This window comes from Pseudopodoces humilis, chromosome 3 (assembly GCF_049639895.1).
Source record: "Pseudopodoces humilis isolate 2021_Gansu_Grassland_sample_001 chromosome 3, ASM4963989v1, whole genome shotgun sequence".
In the NCBI taxonomy this organism is placed as follows: domain Eukaryota; kingdom Metazoa; phylum Chordata; class Aves; order Passeriformes; family Paridae; genus Pseudopodoces; species Pseudopodoces humilis.
The window spans coordinates 90,947,931-90,958,157 of NC_142202.1; the positions used below are offsets into that span (position 1 = coordinate 90,947,931).

The 10,227-nt window shown below is 40.9% G+C and overlaps 1 protein-coding gene across 2 annotated transcripts; it reads left to right on the plus strand.

Annotated features, from left to right (window-relative positions):
• The first annotated feature begins 159 nt into the window (after positions 1-159).
• On the plus strand, positions 160-9,846 carry LOC102103843 (glutathione S-transferase 3). Of its 2 annotated transcripts, XM_088053339.1 has the most exons (8): positions 185-275; positions 1,051-1,229; positions 3,260-3,366; positions 5,223-5,274; positions 6,020-6,152; positions 7,281-7,422; positions 8,392-8,523; positions 9,078-9,846. In XM_088053339.1, the coding sequence occupies exons 2-8, from the start codon at positions 1,178-1,180 to the stop codon at positions 9,219-9,221; spliced, it is 762 nt and encodes a 253-aa protein (XP_087909465.1). In that variant the 5' UTR covers positions 185-275; positions 1,051-1,177; the 3' UTR covers positions 9,222-9,846. The 2 variants fall into 2 exon arrangements, with proteins under 2 accessions (XP_005518154.1, XP_087909465.1); XM_005518097.3 differs by lacking the exon at positions 1,051-1,229 and having other exon boundaries at positions 160-275.
• The last annotated feature ends 381 nt before the right edge of the window (positions 9,847-10,227 follow it).

Below are 10,227 nucleotides of genomic sequence, written 5' to 3' on the forward strand. Positions count from 1 at the left end.
TCAACCTGCAGCGATAAAACCTTCTGAGAGAAATAATTTTTTAACCCAGTTAAAAAATTTTAGCGAAATCCTTTGGGGTTAGGTGTCTTTCCAGAAGGCTTTGCGAAACTTGCAAATTTGCGGCTTCCCATTGGCGGCTTCTCCGCTCGTCGCCGTCCCGTGGCCTGGGCGGGGCGGGCCCGGCGCTGATCGCTGCTGCAGGCGGGGCCAGCGGGAGCGCCCACCTTGGAGCGTCCTGTGCTCGCTCGGCATCGCCGCTTTGACTCTCCGTGCGTGTGAGTAGTGTGGGCCCCTGGGATTTCTCTCTTCCTGCTCCCCCCCAAACAGTGCCCGTGGCTGGTTTGGCTCAGGTGAGGCGGGGAGCCGGCGGTCTGTGACGGGCTCAGGCCTGAGCCGTGGATCGGCTCTCCCGGTCACGGGCTCCCCGTGTCACAATGCGGACCGCTCGTCATCTCGCGTCTCCCTAGAGCTTTTCCCCGGGAGGGCTGGGGGCTGGTGGCCCGGCGGCCGCTGCCTGTCACACGCTGAGCACGGGACGTTCCCCCGGGTTGGTGTTGCGGGTGCAGAGTGGAACCGCTTTTGGGCTGCTGCTGAATGCTGGCAGGGAAAATCGGGCCCTGGAATCCTGGATCTGCAGGACGTGCCAAGCACAGCTCGACCCCTGGCCCTCTTAACTGATATTCTTCTAGTTCATTCTAGCGTGGGAGTGATCGTTTCTTACAGCGATATTTATGTTCCCTCATTCCCTCTTGTCCTGGGGTGACTTTATGATACTGGTATCCCCAATCGTCTGGTTTATGTTATATATTAAGTTCTACACCTTTAAGACTGGCTTTGAGAGCAAGAGAGGGGGAAGAAGAAGCCCGCAGTTTGTGTTAAAGAAAAACATCACTCCCACACATCCCGCTCCTGGACTGTGGTGTCTGCAGCACGGACAGACAGCGGGGCAGAGCTTCTCTCTGGCTTTTAGTTAGTTCTAGCTAGCTGAGGCAGAGGAGTTCCCTGGACCTTTGTTTGTTTTTTTTCCCAATTTTCTTGGATCTGTGCAAGCCTGCTCTGGACTGAACACCCAGCCAAACCCCGGGAGCTCACGCCTGTGGCCCACCGGGGCCTGGGCCTCGGCACTTTCCAGCGCCGGAGGGACTGATAAGAACCTGAGCGAGCCGAGCTACACCACATGAAAAGGACTTTTTTCCTCCTAGATTTGCCATCCCATCGAACAGCAAGAGGTTTTATTATTTAATATTACTCAATTTCTGTTAAATAAACAGCTTTTTCCACTTCTCTCTAAAGAATTTTTTTTCTTTTCCCGGACCAGTTAGTGGGGAGGGGCATTTCCCTGGGGAAATCCCCATTTAGAGTTTTCCTTCCTAATTTGCCCTAAACTAAGACACCTCTGTTAACCCAGCTGGCCTTTATAAATCACAGCAAGGAGCAAATTTTTCGCAAAGTCCCTTTTCCTCTTGAGGTGTCAGGTGTGAGGGGAATGCACAGCAACCTACCAGCAATTGCAGCTTCTGACTGGAAATTGACACTTTACCTCTTTGTGATGAAGGGCGGAGAAGGGAGAAAGTCTCTATCCCTGACCAGGGTGCTCTTTCCATCAGATTTTAGTTCACAAGTTGGACTTTGTATGGCATGTCTACCAGTATGGCATGGCAGGCTCAGTCCTAGGAACCTAGAACGCTACAGCTCATTTCAAACTTTTTGATCCCCTGGTATTCACAAGACAAGCACCCACCATGCCTCTTTACCTTCCTTTTGCCTCTGCTGCATTGAGATGTGTTGGGCATCAGTGGCTTGTTTATGTCCAGTGACCTGTCTCCAGAAGTGGCACTGTGACTCTTCTGTTTCTTTAGTTTTTTAAACTACAAGTTAAAAATCACCTTTGGTTTTTTTATTCTTTCTCTGTGAATGTAGCTATATTACAAGTAGCTCCTGTTTCATTCTGTTCTTTTGTGTAGCTCACAGTGATACTTTTCTTCAGTCTTTTTGTGTGTTTCTAATTCACTGCTGTATTCATCAGTGGTAAAGACACTATTTGGCAGTGTTTTACTTCCTGTGACTTACCTAAGAGCAATCAGAGGCCCCTGAGCAGGCAGGGGCAGAATAACCTTTGAATTCCCATGACCTGATGCAGTCTCATGTTTTGTGTTCTCTTTTCATTCCTCTTGGCTAACAAGCAGACCACTTTGTGCGTGGTCAAGGTCTTCTTTCCCTCTGCTTATGAAGGAGCTTTTGAAATACTGGAAACTGGAAGTTATTGTTTGCATGCCAAGAGCCTCTTTTCCAGAATTACTTGAACTGTGGATTGAAGTGACAATAAATCACCTTACAGAGGGAAAACAGCTCTCAGTTGCAGCAAAGACTTGCTGTTAGGGAGTTCTGCATGTGAAATGCCAGTATGAGTAAATTTGATTGCTCTCTTGGTTTATGGCTCTACAGTAGAATCCAGTTCCTGCTGAGGCCTAAACACTACTCTATTCAAAAAATAACAATTAATAGCCTAATTTCTGAAGTCATTAAAGAACTAAAATGCTGCTTGCAAAGCAGCATTTGATCACCGAAAAGTCTACAAAGTTTTACATAGCAACAGGGTTTATTAATAGAAAGAAATGCGGCCTGTAGAAGGATAAGTAGTGCAACACTCTGAAACTTTGTTTTAATCTGGATTATTACAGAAGAAACAGGCCATTCTTGTGAAGTTTCTACTGATCCTGGATCACATATTTCGATACTTTTGAAGTTTCTACTGATTGCTAGATCACCACAGCTAGAAAGAAAAAAGTGAGAGGCTTGAAAGTACATTCCCATGCTTCACCTAAACGTGTAGAATTAATGTTTAGATACTTCTGGCATTCCTTGATACAAGGTTTGCCAGCTTTGGAAACTTGGTTTACTGTCTCTTCTCTTTGCTCAAGGCTTGGCTTTTAGTGGTGTCTGTGTAACTTCTGTGCTGAAACTTACATTTTCTAAAAGTTTTAAGGATTTTCTTTGTGGTGACTTTTTATTTTTTCTGTTATCTCCTACTTAGCAACTTGATGCTTTTCCTGAATTTCAGAGGGATGAAAAGTCTACGAAAGAGTTTGACTTGACCGTGCAGCAATAAAAACAAATCAGTTTAGACTGAAACTTTGCTAAAATATTTTGTCAAAAATTAACTTAAATTTTTGTTGTGTGAGTGACCTGTGAATCATTATTCCAGCTGCCATCAGATTTTTGTATCATTATTAACTTACTATCTCTTACAACTCTTTAGGTAACAGAAAGTTTGAAGTCATGTCTGCAAAACCAAAACTTTACTACTTTGATGGAAGAGGCAAGATGGAATCGATTCGTTGGTTGTTGGCTGCAGCTGGGGTTGAGGTTTGTTTTGGAGTTTTTAACTTCTACTGCACATTGGTAAGCTTGTCTTTGAGGCAGATCACATGTTATTAGTCAAAAAAAAAGAAAAGGCATCCCAAGATGCAATAGTAAGTGAACATTGGCTATTCAGTGTAATTAAATACTTTTACTTCAGGCACACAAAAGCATGGCTTCAAGTTACATGTTTTCTGAGCAGTGACACTGTAAACCAGGCTCTTGCTTAACACAAGAATGTAATGCTTAATTAAGCACTTGATTACTGACCCAGAGTTGCTGAGCTGATAGATGTGTTCCTTGCATAACAAGTGTTATCTGTGCCCAGTGAAACAGCAATTTACTTTCTCTAGTGTTCCTGTTTTCCACTGAACACTCACACAGAGATTTTTGTTTTATTTTTCACTCCACTGGCTGCATCTTACATAATAAGCTGTAACACAAATTATGTTGTGTCTTGCATCATTTAGATGAAGCTTAGCAGGGTGAAGTGAGCAAATTGACCCACATGTGTAGGGAAATTAGAAATCTGCACAGGAAGAAAATACTTTGATAAAACAGAGAAGGAAGATAGTACTTTAATTTTTTTCTGATAGTATATAATTTACTTATTCATTTGCTGTCCATCTTGGTGGTAAACTGATAATACAGTTTGAGGACACAAAAGACTAGTATTTTCTCTGAGTGTCCTCTTACACAATAAGTTGGTACAGTACATACAGTTACTTGTGTACTGAGCCAAGGAGTAGAAGTTTTTCAAAAAGACCACCAGTCTTTTTTTGCAGGCCTTGCATAAGACAGAACTTTTTCTGTTCCTCCATCATTTCATGATCATCATCCAACTTCTCTCCATCATTTGTTCCTATGTTTTAAGTCCCTCTCACTTCTTGAGTTTTGTTTTTTTGTGGTTTTTTTGTAAGTTTAAAAAAAAGCTGTTGATGAGTACCAGTTGCTACATTTTTTCCTTGGAATATTCTTTTCTCAGCTTCTCATCAGCAGAAACCTGGGTTCTGAATTTTAGACTGTGATCATACTTGCTATGGTTGAACATTGGCAATATGTTAATATTCCTGATCTTCTGGGGTTTCCCTAGTATAGCAAATCTTAATTACTAAAATGAGTGGCATAGATGCTATGAGAGAGGCTGACTGAGCAAGGCATTTAGGGATTGGTAACATCAACCATTTTCTAGTCTCCATGTTCTGCACTGATCACAGACATGTATGGCACATGCAAACACATACATGTAGATGTCTAACTGGTGTCTTAATCTTGAACTCAGTTCCTCCGTAAGTAACCCTGATTGGATTAGCCAGCCTCAGCATTTGAATGCAACTACATTGATCTGATCACCGGCAATTCTCTATTTTTTTGTTTCTCATCTTGTGAATAATTAATCTTCAGGTGTCTGAAACATGCATCTGTACTAAACTTCTTGCAGGGCTTGCTACTTGTACATTATTTTGTAAAAGCTTTGTTTTAACTTCCAAAGAATTTGTTCCTGTCTAGCTCCCAAATCAAAATATCGCACAGCAGATTTTTTCCACATTCCAGAAAGCATCTTAAGGACAGCCTAGACTGTTTCACATTACACTACCTGTTTAATACCAAACAAACCATCCTCACTCCAGTTCTTGTTGCCTATTCTTTTGCTAGGGTTGCCTGTAGGAGCATTTATCAAGTGTGACAATCCAGGAGATATTGCCAGTACTTCTGTCCTTGTGTTCTCCCTTAGAGCCACATCTGAAATGGAGAGAACCATGATGTATGTTCTTTTCCTTTTATGGTGCTTTAAAGGTTTATCTGTTCTAAAAATGTGAAAAGATTCTTATTTCCTCTTCTTCCTCACTCTCTTTTGTCAGTTTGAGGAACAGTTTTTGGAAACACGAGACCAATATGAGAAGCTCCTGCAAGGTGAGTCCATAAGAAATCTCAAGAAAAGTGTAACCAGACTTAGAGAAGATGGGTGAAGTCTTTGAAGACTGTATATGTCTTCCTTCCCACACAGAAGAGTAAAGCTGAGAGCTGTGAGCAGCTGCAGAGGCTGGTTTTTTTCCACATGTGGACAGATGAAATCACAAACTGAGTATCTTTCCAACCTGGAGGTTTTTCCAGGCCTGTGGATTCTATTGTTCTCCATTTGTCTACACATCCCATCTTAGCTTAAGTCCCACAAACTTAACCATGGGCTTCAGTAACCAGAAAATATGTATCACAGAATTTCATTTTATGATCTGATACATCTTAAAGATTGGTTGTAAGAGAGAAATCTGTAAATCTAACATTTGCTTCAAATATTGTTTGAATAATGGAACAGAATTTTTTTTACATTGTTTAGAATGAGACACATTTTACTCAGTGGAGTTGTTTAGTGTGATTGTCTCCATTGCATTTCAATTTCATTTTAAAAGCTGCTATACACAGTCCTGACTGCAACTTCAGTTAATTTTTTTAAAGGAAGGATGGTAACCCACAGTAATTGTTTTTCAGTTTAATTTGTCTGCACCACTGTAACTTTTTCCTTGCATGGAAGAACTACAGTTTAATACAATGACTACCCACAGCAAGATCACTATAAAAGCAGTAATCCTCTGAAGACAGCAAGAAATCTGATGTGGAGTTACTAGATCAGTCAAATAATGTGTGTCTTTCCTTTCAGGTGGATCCCTGCTGTTTCAGCAGGTGCCCATGGTGGAGATTGATGGGATGAAGATGGTGCAGACCAGAGCCATCCTCAGCTACATTGCAGCAAAGTACAACCTCTATGGGAAGGACCTGAAGGAAAGAGCCTTGTATGTAATAGTATTACTATTCTTGAATTTAGTATAGTAGCTCTGGTGCATCTAGAATTAATTGCATGGTTGCACATATACCTGTGCACAATCACCTGTGAGCCTTAGTGATACACAATTTGCAGTGAGCCCGAGAGGCCACAGTTAGATGCAAGCGAACTGATTTGTTCTAACTCAGTTACTTTTCACATAAAAACATTTGAGTCATGGGTTTATTGTGCCTTAGTGAAAAATTAATACAGCCTGACAGAGGTATTTGAGAGGTGACTGGCATATAGATGCTGAACTACTTTTGTAACCAGAAAACTGCAAAGAAATGGTTAGTTTCTAACTTTTGACTGCAAAATAAGAGCTGTCATTGACATTATCTGTGATTGCATGATGTCCCACTGCGCTGTAAAAAAGTGCATGGTTTAGATCTTTTGGAGCTGGGGAAAGAAGAGCTAAAAGCTGTTGAAAAACTATTGGTTTCATGTGAAATTAAATCCTTGATGTTGTGTCTGTGAAGAAGAAAAAGTATGATTGGGCTGTCTCAGTATGTAGCATTTTGAATGTCCATCTACAGTACAAAACCTGCTCTCATAGTCTGGAAAAGGGATAATCTGAAGAACTGATATACTGATAATTTAGCTGGATGAAGGACCTGGTATGCTTCGGACTTCCAACCCCATTATTTATCTATTTGTCACTACTTGGACTTAGGATGAAATTCTGAAGGTGGGATACATCCAGATAATTAAGTCAGTTGGGAATGACTCCTTGTGGTGCTGTGTGTTTCTTTGGTGATTGTGATCTGTTGCACCAAAGTTACACTCTTAACCTCTGTGCAACGCTGTTTAAACTTGCACAGAGAAGCAAGTAAAGAGCCAAAATCATTACAAATACAAGATTCGCACTGTGACATATTTTTTTAATTGCAGAAATAATTTCCATGAAGGAATGTGTTTGAGATTGCTTAAAAAAAGCATTTCTCAGATCACACTGCAGTCTGGAAGCAGGGAGTGGGGGGGGAAGGTACCACAACAGGGGGATGGAAAATTCAGTGTTTACTATCCTAAAACAAATATAAGGTAATTCTGCTTGTGAGGGTGCCTTCTATTTAAGGTTTTTGTTTGCTTTGGTTTTAAGGATTGATATGTATGTTGGAGGAACTGATGACCTTATGGGCTTCATCTTGATGTTCCCTTTCTTATCAGTGGAGGATAAAGAGAAACAACGTGCTTTTATAGTTCAAAAGGCGACAAGCAGGTATTTCCCAGTGTATGAAAAGGTATGGAGGAGGACCATTTTCTTCCCTGATTCTGGAAGGATAGCAATGGGTATATCACCACAACCAGAAGCAAGTGTCAGTGCAGTACTTTAATCCAGGACATCCATACTGTCTGTTGTCTGGAGTGGGGGTCAGAACAGTATCAGACCAGTTGGGGTGGGTCAACCCGAGAGTCTTTCATGTATTTTCTTCCCCATGTCCAGGTGAGGGAGTGACAGAGCAGCTGTGATGGGCACCTGGTGCCCAGCCAGGGTCAACCCACCCACAGTAATTTGCATTGCAAAAGCATTGCTAATTGTCTTTGTTAACCATTTCAAATACAAGTCCATTGGGTTTTTCTAAACACAGCGATACACAGTTATCACTGCTGACTTCTAGCCATACTGGAATCTTGGTGCTTTTCTAACTGATAATTTGACAGCTAGAACCCAAGAGGTACTCTCAATGGAAATTAATATGCATGGACAGGATGATCTAGCAGGAATAGCTCCTCTCTGTTTTAAAGACTAAAGACAGCTTTTCACTTTGCCAGGTCTCCTGTAGGTGGTTGCCAGAGTGCATTCTGCCCGATATTCCGCTTGTTGCATCTTAGCCCCAATGCTTTAGGCCAATCACCTCTCTTTTATACTCTATTTTTCCATTGAAGCTGTAAGAATGTATAGAAAAAATCCAGATAAACTAGACTTGAAAGGTGTGAACACCAAGAAGGTATCTAACCCTATCGTCTAGTACACAGGGTTACCTAGAGCTATTGGAAGAAAGGATCAGTAAACCATGGGATTCTAGATTTCTGCTGTAAAATGATCAGTGACTGCTGGCACATCCCCTGTTCCCCCTGTTAGCTGCATGGGAAAGAAGGGTGAAAAGGAGACAGTAATATTGTCAAAGAAGGTGTGCCCTGTGCATTTTGAAAACGTGAACCTCAGCTGGCTATCCACACCTGAGTGTTTTCATCCATGACATTTCTAGGTTTTGAAGGACCATGGGCAGGACTTCCTTGTTGGCAGCAATTTTACCTGGGCAGATGTTCATCTTCTTGAAGCCATTTTAATGGTAGAAGAGAAGAAGTCAGACGTGCTCTCAGGCTTTCCTCAGTTACAGGTACTTTGCAGTAACAAGATGCTCATATGGCTCTAAATGTGATAAATGATATTTCAAAATCTGTTATGTGTAAATAATTCCATGAAATATTTGTTACTTTTTCATTGTAGTCTTGCTTTTCCTGCTTTAGGAAGAGCCTTGTAAGATATTTCACCTAGAGAAACTGTTATTTTCTGGAGTAACCCCTGTACACATCTGAAGAAAAGCATCCTCCCTTTTTTTTTTTTTTGACTCACCAGTTCTGTGATACTGTGAAGTGGAAGGTATTTTCTGGATCATAAGAACTGATCTGAGTAATATACATATTAGAAACCACAGATAACTGTTAATACTTCATCCCATATCAATACAAGACAGAGGACTCATTTGTTACTGTGGAAAATAAAAGGGTTGAAGTGAGTGGGAGTAAAATTCATCCACAGTTAAAACCGTATTTCCTGTCTTGTCTCCACATACAGCTTCTTAAAGGATGTTACATAAATCAGTAAAATAGTTTTTTGTCTTGTTTTACTTTCTGTTCTTTAAATACCATGTACTTACTGTTTGCCTTTTAGGCATTTAAAGCAAGAATAAGCAGCATCCCCACAATCAAGAAATTTCTTGAGCCAGGAAGCCAGAGGAAACCTGTTCCCGATGATAAATACGTAGAGACTGTCAGAAGAGTTCTCCGCATGTATTATGATGTAAAAGCAAATTAGTGTGCCTGGCTGCAGGCTGTAAGAGAACTGCCAGATTGCACACGGCCAATTACACCACAAAGGAAGGCAAAGGGGTGTTCGAGAGGTGTTAAAGTGGGCAGGAGGTTGTGCCCTCACACAAAATACAGTAGGCAGGTATCTTTTATAACACTTCAATACTAGCCTATTTTCTCCTTCATTCATCTCAAGATTTTTTTCTGGTAATTTTAAGCAAGTGAAATGGCAGCAAGCTCAGTCTCACTAGAGGATTTTGTGAAGCACCAGAAAAGAGAAATGTGAGTTGCTGACTGATAGCTTCAGTATGTTGTCCTATTTCCAAGGACTTTTTTCTAGATCCAGATCAGATTTTTAGATGAGGACTGCTTCCAATGTAGGCTTTTCTTCTTCTTTAATATCACTGTTGGCAAATGAAACAAGTAGTTTTTAAAGAAAGTAGGAGTGAGGTCTTTCTCTTGCCAGTTCTGCTGGACATCAGTGATTTGTCTAAATGTCAACACTGTGCCTTTATAACTAAGCTGCACTTCTATTACTGAATTAGGAAATAAACTGACTGCCAAATGATGTTTTTGTTTAACTGCTGTATCTAGAGGACCTGTACTAATCAAATAAACTTTTTATGTAGTCACATTGTTCTGTTGTCTCATGAACGAAAGCTGGGGCTTGCAAACATTTTTCTTTTCTTGGAGGATAAATTCTTTATATTTGGTATGAGGAGGATCGTTGCCCACATGCCTCATGGAAAGGCATATTTTGTTTGCATTTATAAACAAGAGAATGGTGATGTGAAGGAGAGGTAGTAAACCATCACACAGACCTGATATAGCTCCTATCTAGTACCAACCAAACTCAAAATGTTGTTTCTTTTCCTCTTTTTTTTTTTTAACTCTATGGTTTCCACAGATAGCTAGACAAAGGAATTTAAGATGGTTTTAATCACTTCAACAAGTGGCACTTAGGTTTTGGAAAGCTGCTTTCAGGATGTTACCTTGGTGTCTCATACTTGTTA

Bases quoted from the DNA above. Each gene is read 5' to 3' on its own strand.
- LOC102103843 (XM_088053339.1), top strand. From the start codon at position 1,178: ATGAAAAGGACTTTTTTCCTCCTAGATTTGCCATCCCATCGAACAGCA. The intron at 3,367-5,222 runs GTTTGTTTTGGA...CTCTTTTGTCAG, and splicing joins TGGCTGCAGCTGGGGTTGAG to TTTGAGGAACAGTTTTTGGA. The intron at 5,275-6,019 runs GTGAGTCCATAA...CTTTCCTTTCAG, and splicing joins ATATGAGAAGCTCCTGCAAG to GTGGATCCCTGCTGTTTCAG.